This window comes from Nannobrachium achirus, assembly GCF_963921795.1.
Source record: "Nannobrachium achirus genome assembly, chromosome: 4".
Classification (NCBI taxonomy): domain Eukaryota; kingdom Metazoa; phylum Chordata; class Actinopteri; order Myctophiformes; family Myctophidae; genus Nannobrachium; species Nannobrachium achirus.
In genome coordinates this window covers 24,044,094-24,065,659 of record NC_137813.1, presented here as the reverse complement: position 1 = coordinate 24,065,659, position 21,566 = coordinate 24,044,094, and the positions used below count along the sequence as shown (strand labels likewise).

The following is a 21,566-nucleotide window of genomic DNA, read 5'->3' as shown; positions in this document are numbered from 1 at the left end:
CCTCTGGAATCACTCCCACCTCACATCAAAACCTCCCTCAAAACTCACCTATTCAGACTTGCTTTCCCTGCCTAACTCATGGTCAGAGGATATTAATGAAATCTGTGAATACATTCTTTACCAAGAATCTAACAATCTACATCTAACAAAGTTTGAAATTCAAAATCCCTAGGGGAATGTTTGACAGCTGCTGAAAGTTTGGGTCCCATTTACTTACTATCCACTATTGTGCACTATACAAATACACCCCCAAAAATCTGCTTTAAGTAGCATGTGTGGGGTCTAACTAGGGGTTGTTCATGATTATAAATCTATTGCAAACATTTGTTTTGCACGAAAAACATTCCTTGGGCTAAAAACGGACCCACAAAACTATGGTTTAGTGAAGAGTCATCACTTTTCACAGTTTTGTGGGGGCCGATTGTGGGGGAAGATTTGGTTACATTAAATGAGGAGGTGTGGTAATTAAAGCATTGTTGTTAGGTAAGATTCAACAATGTGGGGCACCCGCTGGCCTGGTGGTCAAGGCGCATACCACATACTAGGCTATGATGCCTGCTGGCGTCGCCGTTTCGATTCCCGGTCCGGACGATCTTTGCCACATGTCATTCCCCATCTCTCTCCCCATTTCCTGTCAGTCTACTGTCCTATCAAATAAAGGCATAAAAAGCCCAAAAACAAATCTTAAAAAAAAAAAAAAAATACAATGTGCCAGCGTTTGTGAAACAGTTTCAAAGTGCCTGCTAAGTGGTGAATACTGGATTATGGATTATATAAGTCTCAACGCAGATGTGTTATTTTCAAAACAGTCTTTGTTTCTCTGTCGGCAGCCTCAACTTGGAAATCTGTATAAGAAATACAAATGCAATGGAATGCGACTGAACAATGGCACAGGCAGAATATCTTGAGTGGAATAGGATGGGAAAATTGTGTTTCAGCCAGTGGCTCATAGGTGTCTGTTTGAATCACTATAGAAAATGACTATTCGTGTTGATAATGTTATAAAACCCCTTCACTTGGGTTTCAGATGCTCTCCAGACATAGAAAATGTCATCACAACCTTTTCCAGTAGTATAAGTTGGTATATATTGGTGAAATATACTGTGGTATACTGTGGTATACTGTGGCTTCAAAGAACAGTATAAGAAACTACACCGGGGTGCCAGTTTTGCCCTATGCTTGTGTACCTGGGGGTAAAAATCAGAACCAAACATAAAGAAATTAGATTACTTTACTTTATTCATATGATACATGAAAGTGGAATTAATCATCTGTACATGATCTGTGAACATGCCATTATAGTTAGAAGCTAATTTACAGCCATAGACCTCAAACATCAAAACAATAAAATACAAAACAAAGACAGTATAAACATACTACTTAAGATCAAAAGGCATACAATTCAATTTCTAGTTACAGTAGGTGTTTACAAGTGTGGTTATGTTTTTTGTTTGTTTTATTGAGGATGGTGCAGGCCGGTTGAAACCACGTTTTCCAGGACCCTTCAGCAGCTTTCTGTCAAGGAGGTTTAACTGAAGTAAAGCAATGATTAACTGCTGAATTAATATTTGTCAGGAACGCCTGGTTAGCAAACTGAACATGGGTGTGTTTATTAATAACATTATCCCATGTATCTAATTACACGTTTTGTGTAACTGTATTAAAAAAAAAAGGATCTGTAACATAATAATGAAAATAAAGTAACCTTATCAACCATGTGATGTACTGTACCTTAGGAGGGCAATATTTATAGCTGCATATCTCAGGCCATCTCGTAATATTGCATAGCTGTGTGTGAAAATAGTTGGATTGATATATCTAGGAGCCCTACAACATATTTTATTGGGTTCAGTGTTTGGTCAGTTCAATCCCCTTAACATTGACTCCGTATCACTATGATAAGATTGACTTGTGCTAATGTCAGGGAATGAAAGGGAAATCGTGACACACCAACTTTGAAGCACAAACGAATTCAGTGTTCTCAGAATTAAAGTAAACTGAAAAGGTAACGTCTACTTACCTGTTAAGGTCAAAAGAGCAACATTACATAATAATGAAAACCACACAGTCAATTTAAACTGGTATTTGACAGGATTCCAGTTCAACACTTACTGCAAGTTTGAGCAACGCCTTTCATCATAGATAGATAGATAGATACCTTTATTATCCCAAGGGGGAAATTAAGTCACTCAGAAGGTACAGCAGTTACAGGACAGTAAGAAAAAAAGAAAATGACTGTTGTCTACAGCCGAGCGACAAAAACAAACAAGAAAGAAGAATCAACACTACAGGAGAATCAACCATACAGAGCAATTAAGTAAAAAAAAAAAAAAAATATATATATATATATATATATATACCGTATATATATATATATACCGGTACATATACATAAACATACATCCAAGCTTATTAAAAAACACAATACAAAAGGTACATGTTGTCCTAAAATCATGGTTGGCTAAGAGTCTGGAGAGGTTTCAATAGAAACATATACTATATGTTCTGCCCCTGGCCCTGCCAGCGGGATCTAACCCCTTGATCTGAGTTAATCCTTCCAGCTAATCTGCCCAACAGAGAGAGAGGCCAAAGCAGAGACAGGAATAGTCTGATTGGTGCGTCCCTCAGCCTGTCTCTCCCATTCAATACATCCAATGGGAAAAGTGGTCTCTGGGCTCTAATCCACCAGCACGCCCAGGGCGAGGGACCCTTGGAATCCTCGGGACAGGATCATGTGCACCACTATGATGGTCCTCACCACCTTCGCCCTCTTCCTGCGTCAGATGTTCAAAAAATCCAACAAAACCAATCCGTGAGTACATATTATGATTCGTCAATGTCTGATTAGGGCTATTGCTTTTTCTTAAATCAATCTTACTTCCAAAGAAGAGAATCAAAACAACGTCTGTATGGCTTGAGTGTTGCAACTGTACTACTGACATATGCGGTTCAAAGCTTGATATAAGAGGCATCGTTTTAGTTTATACACTGCAACTTCATATTCATCATGAGTATAGGTCAGGATTATACCACTATATCCACATACCCAATGACTAAATAAGTGGTATAATCCTATACTCATGATTTCTTTTTTTAATCATTAGTAAAGGATTACACCACTTATTTTTGAGCCACTTATCCACATACCCAAATGACTAAGACACATACACACAGGCAAGAACACGCGTGTTCACATTAAGACATCAGATGTCAGACACAGATAAAGTGTGTCTGACAGAATGAGAGATGAATGTATCTGCATCATTGATTTGATATCACCACTTGGGCTGATTTTTGGGCTTGCCGTGAGCAACAGTGTGTGGATTAAGTGGATTGGTACATAACAACAGCGTATCGCAGCTTGATTTGGAGTACATTAATGGAGGGAGACACATCTGAGCTCTTGAGTCCAGGGCTGCTAATTGACTCAAAGTGCAATCATCTCTGCCCCATGTCCCACCATGACACAGCGATGGCAAACAATACCAAAGTAGTCAATGTGAAGCCTGGCAACAGCTTTCGCCTAAATGGTAAATAGTGCATTTATATAGCACTTTTATCCAAGGCGCTTTACATAGATTGTGCATTACATTCACCCATTCACACACATTCATACACCGATGGCAGATGAAACCATGCAAGGCACCAACCTGTTCACCGGGAGTAACGAGTGGTTCAGAGTCTTGCTCAAGGACTCTTCGACATTAACTCAGGGGGAGCTCGGATTCGAAATGGGAACCCTTCATGCTCTAATGACCGGTTTCTCTACCCCTGAGCTATGCCGCCCCGAACTAAAATAACTGGAAAATGGTCTGTTTGTTGGGCAAACGGTTTAGTTGTTGCTGTTCTGCCCAATTTAATCGTTGCCAATACTCCCCATGTTTATATACCGGTAGCTTGTGTCACTTGCCAAGTTTCTTTTTAGCTAACAGTGAGGAGTTTAACTGGGACTTGTGTGGAAGAACATTCTATCCCCCTCTATTTGACTCCCTGATGCCACGGGGACTGCCCATAAGTCCTACATCTCATTAGTCCTACTTTGGTTAGGGTTATGTTTTATGGTTAGATTTAGGCATAGTTTTACTGAGGTTAGGGTTATGGTTTGGGTTAGGTTAGGTTTAGGCATAGTTTTACTGAGGTTATAGGGTTAGGTTTAGGTTTAGGCATAGTATTTCTACCAGATTAACATTCACCAGATTCTGACTAATGGGATGTAGGAACAATGAAATGTCGGACAAATGCTATGGCACCGCTGGCACTGGACCAGGTTGGAACTTTATTCCCTGTGCCACCCGGACTCTCTGTCGTTAGGGTAAGGTAATATCTCTCCGCTCCCCCAGGTACGGGGCCGAGGGGCTATCCTTTTACCACCTCCGTCCTGGGGGGGGTTCACCCGGGCTATATGTCTGGACACACCTCCAGCAACCACGTCACTGTATCATCATCCACAGACAGCAGGCCATGCATCCCATTAGGAGCCCGATACATGGGGCATTCCAGAATGACATGGTCTGCTGTCTGTTCCTCTGCGCCACACTCACAGGTCGCACTAGGGGCCAGGCCACCCGGACCTTCCAGTGCCATGGTGCAACTTAAAAACCTTCAAATGGATATTTATTAATACCCAGTCGAGACTTTAAGAAACAGACACGAAAGGGAAGTTGTTAGTTATTAAGTATTGACCTAGAGTTTCTGTCACAGGCAAAAGGAGGATGTTGAGAGAGAGGTTCCCTACAAGAGGAGTGGAACAGTGGACACCTGAACTAGGTAAGGACACACCATTCACGTTATAGACCTTGTATGAACCATACAACTACTGTAGCCAGAAAAGAAAAAAAGAAACCCAAATTTGAAACCTAGATCTCTAGATGAACAACTGAAATACAACTAGACATAACAATAGAAACCCCCATATGAAAGTTAACTGAAACCATGCACTGCAGATAATTAACTGAATTTTCTCCGGTGGGACTAATAATGTAAACAAAAAACAAAATGAGAAACAAAACAGAATGAAAGAAGCAATCATCATAGCATCACCATAGACTAAACCTGACCTGAGAGAGATAGAAAGGGAGAGGGAAAGAGACAGATGGAGGGGGGGGGAGTGAGAGGTGGAGAGACAGGAGTGCACAGGAGGTGCTCCTGACAGGGAGTGTAAGTGGAGCAGTGGAGCATGTCAGAGAAGGCCGTTAAGATGCCTGCCTGCCCCACATTTAGCTTTTAAAGTACTCACCAGTACACTGCAAACGCTGAATGATTTAGAGGCAGAACAACAATCCATCAGCTCTTTGAAAGGTTATTATAAATACATTACCTCCACACTGCCTCACTGTTCGATGGAGCTGCTCATGAACTCATAAAGATGAAAACAATCTAACATTATGCTCTATGTGGTGTGCGTATGTATGCAGTGACACCTAAGGTTTTATAGAAATGTTAATTATTCCTTTTGGGTCTGTTTTCCTGGCGCTGCTCACAAACTCATAAAGATGCAGATGAAGCAATAACCACACATTATGCAATAATGTGGTATCTATGCAATGGTACGTACTTTTAAATATTCCCCTATGTTTTGGATACATTTTTGTCAGACACAGAATGGTTTATTTATAGCTGAATCAGGGTGATTTATTCTCAGATTATTTCCTTGATTGATGTCTATGCGTGTCAGATTTTATACGCTCCCATTTCTTCCTTTCAATTCAATTCAATTCAATTCAATTTTATTAAAGTGTCAAATCATAACAAGTTATCTCAAGACACTTTACAAAGGCTAAAGAGCCATGAGAGAGAGAGGAGAGAGGGAGAAACAAGGGAGAGACAAGGGAAAGACAACAAGGGGCACACGCACACACATACACAGGTCCCGCATGCGTATGTATAAGAACGAACGAACGAACGCACACACACACACACAGGCGCTGCATGCGCACGCGTGTGTAGGGGGAGGGGAAGGGGAGGGGAGGGGGAGGTAAGGGTAGGGGGGGTGGGGGGAGGAGAGAGAGAACCCGAGCAGAACCTGTACCTGTGAGGTACCCCCCCGAGAGGACTCGAGTGGATACCTCACAGGCCCGAGGCCCCCACCCTGAGCAAGCAATTTGCTACAATGGTAACGAAAAACCCCCTCTTAAGGAGGAGGAAACGTCAGGCAGATCCTGACTCTGGGGTGGACAGCCGTGCTGCCTCGACCGAGTCGGGGGGACAGTAAGGAACAAAGAGAGAACAGGAGATAGACACAGAGAGATCCAGGCAGGTCCACAGGTGTGCTTCATGGAGGCCTGGTCCGGGGTCACACTCTTGGTCTGCAGCTGAGTAGTCGGGTTTTAGTAGCAATCCCAGCAGCTGAGTTGTCGAGTTTTAGGTATTTAGGTTGTCGAGTTTCCAGGAACTGGAACTGTGGAGTGGGAGACAGAAAAGAAACTCCGGGGATGATCCCCGGAGTTCGAATTAGTGGCAGGCCTTATAATGGCAGGCACAGTGCTAGTTACAATTGCAATGATGTGACACAAACCCACACAACCAAAAGGGGGAAGAGAGGGAGGAGGGTTCCCCCTCCCCTCTGACCCATTATTCAGCCCAACCCAGTGACTTTGTAGGTTGGGATTAGGAGTGACTGTACGCTGTCTCACAGAGCCACGGCCTTTTGTCAGCCCGGCCACTGGTCCCAACATGCACCCGGACAGCCTGAGGGAGGTAATTTAGTCAGCAACGAACGAACGAACAAACGAAGCAACGAGCGAAGCAACAAACGAACAAGCGAACGAAGCACGAGCGAAGCAACGAATGAACGAACGAACGAAGCAACGAACGAACGAACGAACGAAGCAGCGAACGAACGAAGCAACGAACAAGCGAAGCAACGAACGAACGAACGAACGAACGAAGCAACGAACGAACGAACGAAGCAACGGTCTGTATTTAAGGGGACGAAGGCTCCGGAGAGCCTGCGACGCCCCAGCCGCGGAGGAGCGAGTCCTCCGAATTGATCGACACAAAGCAACGAACGAACGAACGAAGCAGCGAACGAACAAGCGACGAACGAACGAACGAACGAACCTAATTATAGGCTTTATCATAGAGAAACGTTTTTAATCTAGTCTTAAAAACACAAAGTGTGTCTGCCACACGGACAGAGACTGGGAGGAGGTTCCACAACTGAGGTGCCTGATACTTAAAAGCTCTGGCTCCTGTTCTGGCCTTAGGTATTTTTTTGGGAATGACAAGCATGTTTTCATATTGTGGACGCACCGGTCTAGCAGTACTGCGAGGCTCAATGAGCTCTTCGAGGTACTGCGGTGCCAGACCGTGATATGCTTTGTATGTGAGGAGGAGAATTTTAAATTCAATTCTGTATTTAACCGGGAGCCAGTGTAGAGATGCCAGGGAAGGAGTGATATGATCACTTCTTCTGGCTCCTGTCAATACACGAGCGGCAGCATTCTGGACTAGCTGTAGGCTGTTCAGAGACTTACTTGGGCAGCCTGATAGTACTGAGTTGCAGTAGTCCAGCCTAGAGGTAACAAATGCATGGACTAGTTTTTCTGCATCACTTTGAGACAGGATGCGCCTCACTTTAGCAATGTTACGCAGATGGAAGAAGGCAATCTTTGAGGTTTGCTTGATGTGAGAATGAAAAGACATATCTTGATCAAACGTAACCCCCAGATTCTTCACAGCGGCCTTAGAGGCCACGGTAATGCCATCCAGAGCAAAGTTCCTATCTGCCAGTTTGTCCCTTAGGTGCTTAGGGCCCAGGACGATAACTTCTGTTTTGTCAGAGTTGAGGAGTAGGTAGTTACTGGTCATCCAACTCTTTATGTCTTTGAGACATGCTTGCAGATTAGCCAGTTGATCCGTTTCATCTGGCTTCATTGACAGATATAATTGAGTGTCATCTGCATAGCAATGGAAGTGTATAGAATGTTTTCTAATGATTTCACCCAGAGGAAGCATATATAGGGTGAATAGTATTGGTCCAAGCACAGAGCCTTGTGGGACTCCGTATCTGACCTTTTCACGTAATGAGGATGTATCATTAACGTTTACAAACTGAGATCTGTCCGACAGATAGGACTCGAACCATCCCAGTGCGGTACCCCTAATACCAACCAGGTGCTCTAGTCGTTGTAACAGAATATGGTGGTCGATAGTGTCAAAAGCGGCACTAAGATCCAGCAAAACTAACACGGAGAGGAGTCCGTTATCCAGCGCGATCAGGATATCATTTGTTACTTTCACAAGTGCTGTCTCAGTGCTATGGTGTGCTCTGAAACCTGACTGGAAAGTCTCAAATAAATTGTTGTGTTGTAAAAAGTCACACAACTGCTTGGCAACTGCCTTCTCAAGGACCTTAGAGAGGAACGGGAGATTCGATATAGGTCTATAGTTAGCTAAAAGACATGGATCGAGAGTAGGCTTTTTGAGAAGAGGTTTGATTACTGCTACCTTAAAGGACTGTGGCACATAGCCTGTCACAAGAGAGATATTTATCATATTGAGTAAGGAAGGACCGATCTGGGTCAGGACCTCCTTAAGTAATCTAGTGGGGACTGGATCGAGGAGACAGGTCGTTGACTTGGAGGAAGTGATAATCGAGGTGAATTCAGAGAGCTCGATTTGGGAGAGACTGTCCAAGTACACACTAGGCTGCAAAGCCACTCCCGAGGCCACATGTGGACCAGTAGGAGACAAAAGCAGTAGATCATCGATTTGATCTCTGATTTTCTTGATTTTATCATTAAAAAATCCCATGAAGTCATTACTACTGAGAGTTAGCGGAATACGCTGTTTCACAGAGTCACGGCCTTTTGTCAGCCCGGCTATGGTGTCAAAAAGGAACTTGGGATTGTTTTTATTTTCCTCTATTAGGGATGAATAGTAGGCAGTTCGGGCATTGCAAAGGGCCCTTCTATATAGCTTAAGGCTATTCTGCCATGCTATACAGGATTCGTCCCGTTTGGCTGAACGCCATATTTTTTCCAGTTTGCGCGATGCTCGCTTAAGGCTTCTGGTTTCATTGTTATACCAAGGGGCTAACCTCTGTTGCTTTATTACCTTCTTTTTAAGAGGAGCAACAGAATCAAGTGTCGTAAGAAGCGAGCTTGTGACACTGTCAACAAGGTGATCAGTCTGAGAGGGACTATAAGTATACATATCTTCAACTTGGTTGGAGCATATTGGACTAATGGCTAATGGCAATTTTTCCTTGAATTTATTTATAGCTTTATCGGATAGACTTCTACCAAGGACATGTGTGTCCAATGGTGGGTAGTCCAATAGTGTGAACTCAAAAGTGATCAAATAGTGATCGGAGAGTTCCTTATCATGTGGGAAGACCATGAGATGTTCGATTTCAATGCCATACACCAAAACAAGGTCAAGGGTATGGTTGGCAATGTGTGTAGGTTTATCTACACACTGGGAGAAACCGATAGAGTCGATTAATGAACTGAATGCCTTACCAAGGCTATCAGTTTCTACATCAATGTGTACGTTCAGATCCCCATTTACAATAATCTTATTAGAGGCGAGGACCAGACTTGACAGGAATTCTGAGAATTCAGATAGAAATAGAGTGTAGGCGCCAGGTGGGCGGTACACTGTGACAAATAATAGTGGCTGTGATGATTTCCAGCTTGGATGTGAAAGATTAAGAACTAGGCTTTCAAATGACTTGTAAGTAGGTTTGGCTCCTGGACTAATAGCCAAACTGGAGCTGAAGATGGCTGCAACTCCACCTCCTGTCCGTCCTGTGTCACGAGGAATATGTGTATTAGTGTGACTTGGCGGGGTGGCTGTATTGAGACTGACATAGTCGAGCCCACTCAGCCATGTCTCTGTAAGACAGCAAACATCAAGGTGATTGTCCGATATTATTTCATTTACTGTTACACCTTTTTTGCTTAAAGATCTAATGTTCAGGAGCCCACACTTAATATTTATATTTACTGGCATTACTGCGTTGGTTTTGATCTGTACTAGGTTTGTTTGCACAGATCCTTGTCCAGCTGGTATATTACGCCTAACTGGTCGAACAGTTATAATTGTTTTAATTTGGGTAGGTGGCTGCTCTGGTGGAAGCACAGAGAAGTGTGTAAGACTGCAACTCTGCTTTCTGGTCCCAACTCTGGTTGGTCATAGATTCTTGATAAAGTCATCCATGTTTTTGGAGATAGTCTGCGCACCATCCCAAGTTGGATGTATGCCGTCTCTCCCCATCAGACCAGATTTCCCCTGGAAGGTTTGCCACTGATCAATAAAGCCCACGTTATTATCTGGGCACCAACCTGACAACCAGCGGTTGAATGAAGCCATACGACTGTACATTTCATCATTAGTCATATCTGGCAGGGGACCAGAGAAAATTACGGAGTCCGACATTGTCTTTGCATATGTGCACACTGACTCAACATTTATCTTAGTGATCTCCGATCTTTTGCGTCGTGTGTCATTTCCACCGCAGTGGATTATAATCTTATCATAGCGTTTAAATGTTTTACCTTTAGCAATTATTTTTAGGTTTGATTCAATGTCGCCCGCTCTGGCCCCGGGGATGCATTTAACTATGGTCCCTGGTGTCACTAGTTTCACGTTTCTCATTATAGAACTACCAATAACCAGAGTTGTATTCTTAATGACAGGTTTAGCCTGCTTAGAGGCTTTGTCATTGATCGGAGGTGGAGATATGTTCTCACTGACATGCTCAATGGGTGTATCAGTGAGTGGGGAAAATCTGTTTGAAACGTGAGGTGGTTGGTGTCCCGCGTGCTTTTGTTTTCGTTTACGCTTTCCACCAGTAACATCCACCCAGCCGTTCATGGGTTGTTTATGGGAGCCACGGCCGGCCGCCGTCGGTGACCGAAAGTGACCCCCCGTTCCCGGCCGCCCGTTAGCATATTGCGGGCTAAAAGCACCGCTAGCTATGCTAGCTTCCAACTCAAAGAGCCTCGCTTCCAGCGCTGCAAGCACAGTGCACCGGTCACAAACATCCGAGTCAACAAAGGAGTCGGGGTTGTAACTGTACATGAGACATACAGAGCAGGAGCGATGCCCCGAGCGATACTGGAACCGGGGGCCGGGGGGGTAGGGGTGAAAAGCCATCGCCCGGCAGACAGGTTAGCTGCTAGGCTAAGGCTAAAAGCTAGGCTAAGTTGCCTAGCCGACAGTATGGACCTCTGAACAGCAGAACGTCAAGCTAGGTAGTCGAGCCCAGATAGCGATAGGTCGCCACAGGGTACAGGGATAGTTTAGTTTAGTAGTTAGCAGTGATAATGTGTGCCTAGGTCACAACAGCACAACAAGATAGGCGTTTAGCGTTTAGCAACAGAGCAGCTCCGCAGCAGCTCCGATTGCAAGACGCAAAACAGGAAGTGACGTGACAGGCTTACCGTCAAAGGGTCCGTGTAGCAACGAGCTTGTAAATTACTTGCTTGTTCCTTTCTCACAGGCACAAAGTGAGACCTGAGGGAGCTCTCATCATCCTCCTTCTGAGGATGCGCATCTGGTAAGCTGTTTCACTGGCTTCATTTAATGCCATATTACAGTTTTTCCACACTATGTCAGTTCTTTACTGTGTTCACTCAGAATGCTAATCACTAAATGCAGTTGTCATGGTGTAGATGCAATTCTTTTTTTCCATCTTTTTTGACATTTACAGTCAAAACAATGTACATTTCCCATTCCCATTGACACCGTTGTTCATTGTGCAAATCATTGCATGCTAAATACTATGTACATTGAGCATTGTGTTTGTGCAAAAGATAAGGCCAACGTGTTGGAACACAGTTGAAGAAAAGGAGAACACTTGCTGTCAGGGTTCCAGTACATAGTTTCTACATAAAAAGGAGCAAGATGTGAGAGCGAGTGCATTCTCTGGCAGCAGGAGAAGCCGTGGCGCTGTCGCGGCAACTGCCAGATTGGTACCTAACCCTAAACTTAACAATAAGCCTAACCTTAACTCTAACCCTAACCTCAGTAAAACTATGCCTAAGCCTGATACCTTAACCTAACCCTAACCCTAACCTCAATAAAACTATGCCTAAACCTAACCTTAACCCTAACCACCATTGGAGTAGGCTAATGGGACGCCGCACGCCTACGTTGTGGTAAACTTTCCACTGCCGTTCCGTGCAGTGGTGGCTGCAGAGGCAGTTACCAGCAATGCCGGTCCTACTGTCGGCTACGTAGCGCGACTGCCGGTCCAACTGCCAGTCCGTGCGGCGGCCGCCGGTCCTATTGCCAGCGGTGCAGCGCGACTGCCGGTACGTGCGGCGGTGCCTGCCTCGGCAGTTACCAACGTCGTGGTAAACTTTCCACTGCCAGTCTGTGCGGTGGTGGCTGCTACGGCAGTTACCGACGCTGCCGGTCCTACTGCCGCGACTGCCGGTCCATGCAGCGGCTGCCGGTCCATGCGGCGGCCGCCGGTCCTATTGCCGGTGGTGCAGTGCGACTGCCGGTCCAAATGCCGGGCCGTGCGGCGGTGCCTGCTTCAGCAGTTCCGCGGCTGGGTTACATATCAGCACTCCGAGTCCGACATACTGCCATTCTGACCACCTAAACCTAACCTTAAACAACCCTAACCCTAACCTCAGTTAAAACTAACGCTGGTGAATGCTAATCTGGTGAAATGCTAACCTGTCGACACTGGTGAATGCTAACCTGGTGAAATGCTAACCTGCCGACGCTTGTGAATGCTAACCTGGTGAAATGCTAACCTGCCGACGCTGGTGAATGCTAACCTGGTGTGACGCAATGGGGATATATCAGAATGGAAAACCGTTACCCCGCGGCTGATGCCGCTGCCGGAAAAGGCACTTGCTCCTTCTGGGCACGTGTCAATCAGGGTTGTGCAAGAGATGTCCGAGTGCATAGTGGTGGGGAAGGAGAGAAGGGCACACAAAGGCAGGGAGTTCAGAATGGAGGCCCAATGAGTCAAATAGAACTTGACTGTATTTGAGTGTTTACACAATGATCAGTAGGTGTTATAAATTTTGTGACATTGCTGTAGCGATTGCCAGGCTTAGTGTATTTTAACGCATGTGGTTATCATTTTACTATTTTTATTTTTACGATTTAACTATTTTGGGGATTACACTTACTGCTTTGGGAATGAGGTTAGAATTACAGGAAATTCTTTCAAGAGAATTGAGAAATGCAACAGATGCCAGATGATTAAGAAAATGTGGTTTATTGCTTTGCCAACTTTAAATGAATCCCTCTTACCTCATGATTGTTTTCTCTTTGTGTGTCATTCCAGCAGACCAGTCCCCTGCAAGCATCCTTGGTTCCAACCACAGACTCTGGGGAAGACTTTGAGAACTAATGCCCTATGTACAGAGTAGGGAGCCAGTCCAAAGGAATAAGGCCCCCTTTTAATCACAGCTTTCCTTATTTGTCCAGTCGTAGTCACAGCAAAAGAGCATGGCATATTAGATACAAAGATGGACCCCTGAAACACTTTCCAGCACTGCTTAATGTAAAAGGCATTACTTTTATACAGTATGTAGTTGTTAATCTTAGAAATCCCTTAAGGGCTTAATATACTGTATATCAAGGTTTAAAGACATTTGATTTGTGCCTAACAATCAATCATTTTGGTTCATTATAATCTGTAGTTTATTTTTCAAGGCTGTGTAATGATTCATATCTGATGGATGTTTTCAAAAAAAGAAAAGCTTCAAATCGTATTGGGTATGCTTGATTGTTTCTTTTATCGCACATAATGTAGTGGCTTTTCTTGTCTTTTTTATTCCCAGTCTTGCTTGTCCCATATGTAGGGAGTAGGGACTAACGGCAAACTGCTGTATGTACTGTACATGCAATGATTGAATGTGTATGACTGTCTATTATGTTTTGAGTTTACAATGGGGAAATTAAGATATTATGTGATGTGTGCCAAGGCTCCTGATAGGTTATTTAGCATTTTGTCCTTTACCGGAATGCACAAAAGATTAAGAGAAAGTAATATCGGTTGTCATGCAATTGCGTCTTAAGACCTATATATATATATATATACACAAACAATAGCAAAACTACATGCTTACAGTGTATTGCATCACATCACGTTTCAAGCTTGTAGATGGACTATTTTCCTTATTCATGAAAACATCGAAAATATTTGCCTGTATTGACATGCTGAAAATAGGGACGACAGGTTGAAAGTGATTAACGATTAATTGTTCATGTGCAGTTAATTAATTGGCTTGCATTGTTAGCCATTGTGTTTGTCCTCAATAAATAACAGTCAGAAAGCAGTCAAAATGTCTGATGAGTTAACAGCTTAATGTTGGCCCTTTAAAGTAGCCTCCTTTGTAGAGAGAGAGAGAAAGAAAGTGAGAGAGACAGAGAGAGACAGTGAGAGAGAGGCGTCTTAATTGGCTCCCACAATTTTCAAATGCTTCTGCCTAACATTGAAAGACTTGAGAGACTATCTTCTTCCCAGATTCAACACAAAACCTGGCAGGTGCTGCTGGCTTCTTTTCTGTCCAGCATCAACTTTTACTGTACCTTTAGAAGTGTAGTAGTGACACCATTTTTGTGTACAAAAAAAGTCTTGCTCCCAAGTCCTTGCTCCTTTCACCTTCCATGCCTGAATAAATAAATAAAAGGATGAGAGTGTTCTGTGTCCATTCATGTTATAGAGTCTATATACTGTACAAAATAGACCATATTGACCGCTTTGATCTTACCTCAAATTCAGGGGTGTGGGAAACCCATCAAGAGAAAAATGACCACCATGTAATGGTCAAAGCCTTAAATAAAACCAGATCACCATTCAGTCATAGGCTCACAATATTACAACATAAAAGTAAAGGACACATTTCAAAATGGATCTGCTAAAAATATCTGTAGGGTTGAAAGTGAGACTGCACAGCATTGCACAAAATGTAATCGTATTAAGATCAGGCGGTGAATAAATGTGTTACTTGTGTGTTATTTAGTGATGTAGTACTCAAGTTCATCCGCATCAGTCCCGTCTCTGCGTCGCCTGCAGACCCAGAGTAATCTGGTTTTTGCTTGTTTCTCAAAAGTTGCCAACAGCGGCTTTACTGTCAACATAAGGGTGCTATTTAGAGTATGGTTCTTTCAACAGAGTGTATCTAGAAAATATGTCCTCAGATGATATAAGGTTAGCTACACCAGATTGTGCTAAAGCTGAAAGATGACCTTACAGCAGAACCTTACCAGTAGAAAACTAGAAATTGGTTGTTATTGGTTGATATATCTTCTTGTGGGTGTATGTTTGAGTTGGTGGTCATAAATGTTGTATTATGTATGCATGGAGGGATTACTACATTTAAAATTGCGACCGTAGGTCGCATTTACTACCAAAACCTCCACTGGCTGTCCGTCAGTGAGTCAGTCACACGTCACACGTCACACTTTTGCCCTGCTCATATCTCCACAACCGTTGCCCCCATCCATGCCAAATTTTGCACACACACTCCTTACCTGCCAAACTACAACCTCCAAGGACCCCCGGAGCTCCAGGGACCCCCAGGTCCCTGGGGGACCCCCAGGTGTAAAAAAATGTCCGTCCGTGAGTCATACGTCACACGTCACACTTTTGCCCTGCTCATATCTCCACAACCGTTGCCCCCATCCATGTCAACTTTTGCACACACACTCCTTACCTGCCAAACTACAACCTCCAAGGACCCCGGAGCTCCAGGGACCCCCAGGTCCCTGGGGGACCCCCAGGTGTAAAAAATGACCACATGTGCAAAAATGAGCAAATGACCACCCCAACGGGGCTGCTCACGGGGAATTCCTGGGGACCACCCACTCCTGGTGCTCCAGAACGGATGCCAAAGTGGTGGCGCCCCCAGTGGAGGACCCCCTCCACTGCAGCTCACATAAAATGCCGTAACTCGGGCTAGGAGCATCCGGGAGAGCCGGGGCCGGTACGTATTCGTCCGCCAAGGCAACGCGGAGACCCCACCCCTCATTTCTCACATGGCCCTCTTCTAGCGCCACCTTCAGGCCGATTTTTAAAACACATTTTTGGACACTGCTCCTACAGATTTTGCCCTAAAATCACACAAATCGCTACACAGTATGTCTACACTCATCCCATCTACATGAATCTGTCCCATATAGCGCCACCTTCAGGCCGATTTTTAAAAACACATTTTTGAACACTGCTCCTACAGATTTTGCCCTAAAATCACGAAAATCACTACACAGTATGTCTACACTCATGTCATCAACATGGATCAGGAACATTTTGGAAAAACACATTTTTGCCCTATTTGTGGAGATAAGCGACCTACGGTCGCTTATCTCCCGATTAGGGAGTCTTACTGGTATATATGTATTTTAAAAGGGATTCAATATTTGTATATATTTTGCATTTTTGTGAAGCACATTGAGTTTACACATCATTTACTTTATTTGCTTAAAAGGCCATCATGTTTTAAAATGGCAAAAACTGTAGGGTACCCCAATTACATCTCCACTGTTTCACAATATTACATGTTCTTACAATAGGCCTACTTGTTTAAGAAATGTTTTTATTCCATGGTCTCAAATGTCAAAAAGTGAACAAATGCCACTGGAAAATTAGACATTGTTTAATTGACTACTATCTCAAATCAATTCTAAGTCGTTCTGTTCCGTTCAGAAGCCTCTCTAGCCCTCACACTCACAGCATTGCTCTGAAATGTCTGCAAAGCCTGTTGAGTGGTCATGAAGAGGAGGATAAACAATGCAAGTCACATAGCTAGGATCTCTATGGATTTGTTTTTATAAGACGCAGGTTGGTTTACTTTATCTGAATCAGGGTGATTTATTCACTGATTGCCAATCATTTCCTTACATAATTGATGTCTGTGCGTGTCACATTGTATACCTTCACATTTCTCCCTTTCTCACGGGCATGCCATGAAGTGAGACCTGAGTGAACCCTCCTCATCTCTGAAGTTACACATCTGGTGAGCTCTCTCACTGCCTTCATTCAATGCCATATAAGCAGATGCCAGATGATTAGAAAATATTGTTTACTGCTTTGCCAACATTAAATGAATGTTCCCTTTGTGTGTCTTTCCAGCAGACCAGACCGCCGCAAGAATTATCTTTACTTTTTGGGTGAAGACTCTTCTAATGTTTCTTGTGTCCTGCGCAGAATGTCATATAAGTACAAGGGCCAGCCCAAAGGAATGAGGCCATTTTCCTGGAACTCAGTCCCTCAAAAAATCTAAAATCTGCAAACTTTGCCAAATAGCCAGTCATAGCCAATTAGAATATTAAGTATCAAAATGTGTGCTTTTAAGAAAGTTCTGAATGGCCCAAATATCGGTTGTACGCCCACAGGTCAAGAGTTATAGGACAAAACGTAAAGTGGGCTGAGCAGAGTGGCTATTCAGGAATGGGAAGGTTCAAACTAAGTGTGTGTGTGTGTGTGTGTGTGTGTGTGTGTGTGTGTGTGTGTGTGTGTGTGTGTGTGTGTGTGTGTGTGTGTGTGTGCGCGTGCGTGCGTGCGTGCGCGTGCGTGCGTGTGAATGTAATGCACATTGTAAAGTGCTTTGAATAAATCAAATGTATCAATTTGTTTGCCATCAATGAATAACAGCTTATATTGTCCCTTTAAAGTAGCCTCCTCCTAGTCTCTCTTGCTCTTTATTGTGCCTGTGTGTGACACAATCAATTAATTGTAGGCCTACTCTATAAACTTTATAGAGTACAATTAATTGTGCTTTAAAGTAGCCTATAAAGCACAATCTTAGCGTTTTCAAAGCGTATCCCATATTTATTTAAGTTTTTATTTTGATAGCAGATCTACAGGCTCACAACACACCACATTGTTGCGGTGAGTTGTGAGCTTGTAGATCGGCTATTTCTAAATAGCTGAAGAATGAAGTAAAGTGGTTAAACTGATTTTGAAGTATATTACAGAAGCATATTTTATAGAGCCAAGAGGTGGAAGAAGTTGAATGGAGAGGCAGAGCTGTGAGGTCTAGGTCTGACTCTAGGTCCAAGTTTATCCTACCTAGACCCCAGGATAAACTCCATTCATTAGGGAATAAAGCAAACTCCAGCCTGAGAGCTGAGACGCCACCTCGTGGCGTGTTTGAAAACTTTTGATTGATTGATTGAAGGCTTTATTAGAAGTTTGCATAGGAAAATGTACAGATTCATGACGGTACAGTTCACTGGTACAAGGTCTACTAAAAGGAGATCCATGAAAAGACTAAGCTTATTTCAACAGGAAACCATTAAAGTATCTCATATAACATTGAATGACAGACAAATAGAACACAGTACTATGCAGTAGATATGTAAAGAAAAAAGAAAACAGTAGGTCTATACAATCAGTAAGTACAGTATATACAATATATACAAGGAAGGGGCAGGTAACAGTAAAGCTCTGTCCACACCGGCGAATTAGCGAAAGCGACGTGAATAAGCGAACCAAAAAGGCGAAGAATTCGCCATTCGCCCTTTTCCATACACACCAAAAAGCGACGCGAATATGCGTATAATATTCGCTTAATTCGTCTAAAAACGAGGGGCGATATCTGCCTGCATAGCCACAGGAGAAAGGAGAAGAAAGGAGAGAGAGGAGAGAGAGGAGAGGAGAGGAGAGGAGAGGAGAGGAGAGAGGAGAACAGAGACAGGGAAACAAATAAAACAATGGAAACTATATCCTCAAGTGATGATGAGACCTGGCCGTGGTTGTTACCCTATTAAATAAGAAAAAGAACAGAAGAGACAAGTGACAACACGCGTTCTCCGTTCCCCCTCCCCTCAGCTCCGACCGGGGGCAGAGTAGACAGGGTCGGTCAGTGTTTTATCATGTCAATCATTATGTGTATTACCCGAGAGGACCCAAGAGGACCCGTACTGTGTGTGTACTTTCTGCTTTTTATGCAAACTGTAAAGCAATCAATCAATGTGTGTGTGCGCGCGCTGGCGTGCGCTATAAGGAACGAACTGTGGAGTTCTGTTTAACGTGTGTGCTGTGTTTAGGCTGGCCTGACCTAGGATCAGGTCTGTTAGCCGTGAGGCAGCGAGATGAATGGCTGTGTAACAGTGAGATGATAATACTGGTCTAGGATCAGTTTAACAGCAGGGGGAAAAGATATTGGTGCGTGTGTAATGCATGCGTGATGCGTAGCCTGCTGCCAGGATGATGAGAAAGCAAGTTAAACCATGACTTTACTCTCTGTAGTTAGAAAATAGCCTAAAAGTATTCCTTTTAATCTCTGGCTTTTGTTTCGATCTTAATATTATAGATTCCTTGGTAGCCTTCTTCTGCCTGTCAATCAGTTAACAGCGCACGCTGCACGGCTGCAGTGCGTTACATGAAAGAGGGTTTTAATAATGATTAAATGGTCGGGTCTCTCGGAAATAAAAGGATTTCGGCCTGTAAAAAAAGAAAGTCAGTGTAAAGTAACTAAAAGTAGCCTACATTTACTTGAGTAGCTTGTACTTGTAGGTATTTGTACTTGAGTCGAATTTCCAGTACTTTCCTTCTAATCGACTCATTTCGGATCCTATTGTAGGCTATTTAATACCCAGCGATTTATTTTTAAACATTAGTCTTTTTGCAGATATAAAGTAGCCTACAATAACAAACACATAAACCATGTTTTTACCAGTAAGACATTCGAGTAGGCTACTTTTCCCAAGCAGCCACGCAGACGAGACACGGAAAAGGAGAAAGACACTGTTCCCCTCGGCCTCAATGTAACGTGAAGGTCCCTCCACCATTCTCTCTCTCTCTCTTGAAATAGGGTAGAGTGAGCTTACTTTGATACAGAGAGAGAGAGGAATTCGCCTTTGAACGTTCGCTTAATTCGACACAAGGGCGAATAAAAAACAGACGCCTTTTCGCTTTTTCGAAATTCGCGTTTGGTGTGGATGCTTCCATTGACTTTATAAGGTTGTGAACAAAAGGCGAATAATACGCTAAAGGTTCGTACACACAGAGGGCGAATTGGCGAATAGCGAATTAGCGTATAATTCGCCTTTTTTTAAAAACCTTATAAAGTCAATGGAAGCATCCACACCAAACGCGAATTTCGAAAAAGCGAAAAGGCGTCTGTTTTTTATTCGCCCTTGTGTCGAATTTAGCGAACGTTCAAAGGCGAATTCCTCTCTCTCTCTGTATCAAAGTAAGCTCACTCTACCCTATTTCAAGAGAGAGAGAGAGAGAATGGTGGAGGGACCTTCACGTTACATTGAGGCCGAGGGGAACGGTGTTTTTCTCCTTTTCCGTGTCTCTCTCTGTGTGGCAGCTTGTTACAAGCAGCTTGTAAAAACTACTCGAATGTATTACTGGTAAAAGCATATGGTATGTTTTAGGCTAATTTATAACTGCAAAAAGACTAATGTTTTAAAATAAATCGCTGGGTATTAAATACAAAAGGATCCGACGTGTAGTGGAGTAGAAGGAATGTAGGCTACTGGAAATTGGACTCCTCTACAAGTACAGGCTACTCAAGTAAATGTAGGCTACTTTTAGTTACTTTACACTGACTTTCTTTTTTTACAGACCGAAACCCGTGACATGTTGTCCCGAAATCCTTTTATTTCCGAGAGACCCGATCATTTAATCATTATTAAAACCCTCTTTCATGTAACTCACTGCAGCCGTGCAGCGTGCGCTGTTAACTGATTGACAGGCAGAAGAAGGCTACCAAGGAATCTATAATATTAAGATCGAAACAAAAGCCAGAGATTAAAAGGAATACTTTTAGGCTATTTTCTAACTACAGAGAGGAAAGTCATGGTTTAACTTGTACGCGGTAGCGGGTGCTTTCTCATCATCCTGGCAGCAGGCTACCATCACGCATGCATTACGCACGCACCAATTGATATTTTCCCCCTGCTGTTAAACTGATCCTAGACCAGCATTATCATCTCACTGTTACACAGCCATTCATCTCGCTGCCTCACGGCTAACAGACCATGATCCTAGGTCAGGCCAGCCTAAACACAGCACACACGGAACTCCAGTAGTTCAGCGCGCACACACACATTGATTGATTGCTTTACAGTTTGCATAAAAAGTAGAAAGTACACATACAGTACGGGTCCTCTAGGGTCCTCTCGGGTAATACACATGATTGACAGCCCCGTATTCCGAGGGTGATGCGGCCATTCCGACCCGGCTATGATAAAACACTGACCGACCCTGTCTACTCTGCTCCCGGCCGGAGCTGAGGGGAGGGGGAACGGAGAACGCGTGTTGTCACTTGTCTCTTCTGTTCTTTTTCTTATTTAATAGGCTAACAGCCACGGCCAGGTCTCATCATCACTTGAGGATGTAGTTTCCATTGTTTTATTTGTTTCCCTGTCTCCGTTCTCCTCTCTCTCCTTTCTTCTGCTTTCTCCTGTGGCTATGCAGGCAGATATCGCCCCCTCGTTTTTAGGCGAATTAAGCGAATATTATACGCATATTCGCGTCGCTTTTTGGTGTGTATGGAAAAGGGCGAATGGCGAATTCTTCGCCTTTTTGGTTCGCTTATTACGTCGCTTTCGCTAATTCGCCGGTGTGGACAGAGCTTAATTCGCTTTTCGCCAATTCGCCCTCTGTGTGTACGAACCTTAAGTCTAAACCA

The 21,566-nt window shown here is 43.6% G+C and overlaps 1 protein-coding gene across 1 annotated transcript in view; it reads left to right on the top strand.

The window, feature by feature from the left end:
* Positions 1-2,732: 2,732 nt before the first annotated feature.
* fbf1 (Fas binding factor 1) overlaps positions 2,733-21,566 on the top strand; it is a gene marked incomplete at its 5' end in the record, with an annotated part of 34,836 nt that continues 16,002 nt past the window's right edge. Inside the window, 4 exons of the mRNA XM_080723164.1 lie at positions 2,733-2,812; positions 11,450-11,506; positions 12,325-12,509; positions 14,951-15,002. Of these exons, the coding sequence (XP_080579290.1) occupies positions 2,733-2,812; positions 11,450-11,506; positions 12,325-12,509; positions 14,951-15,002 (374 nt within the window). The remainder of the gene's footprint in view (positions 2,813-11,449; positions 11,507-12,324; positions 12,510-14,950; positions 15,003-21,566) is intronic.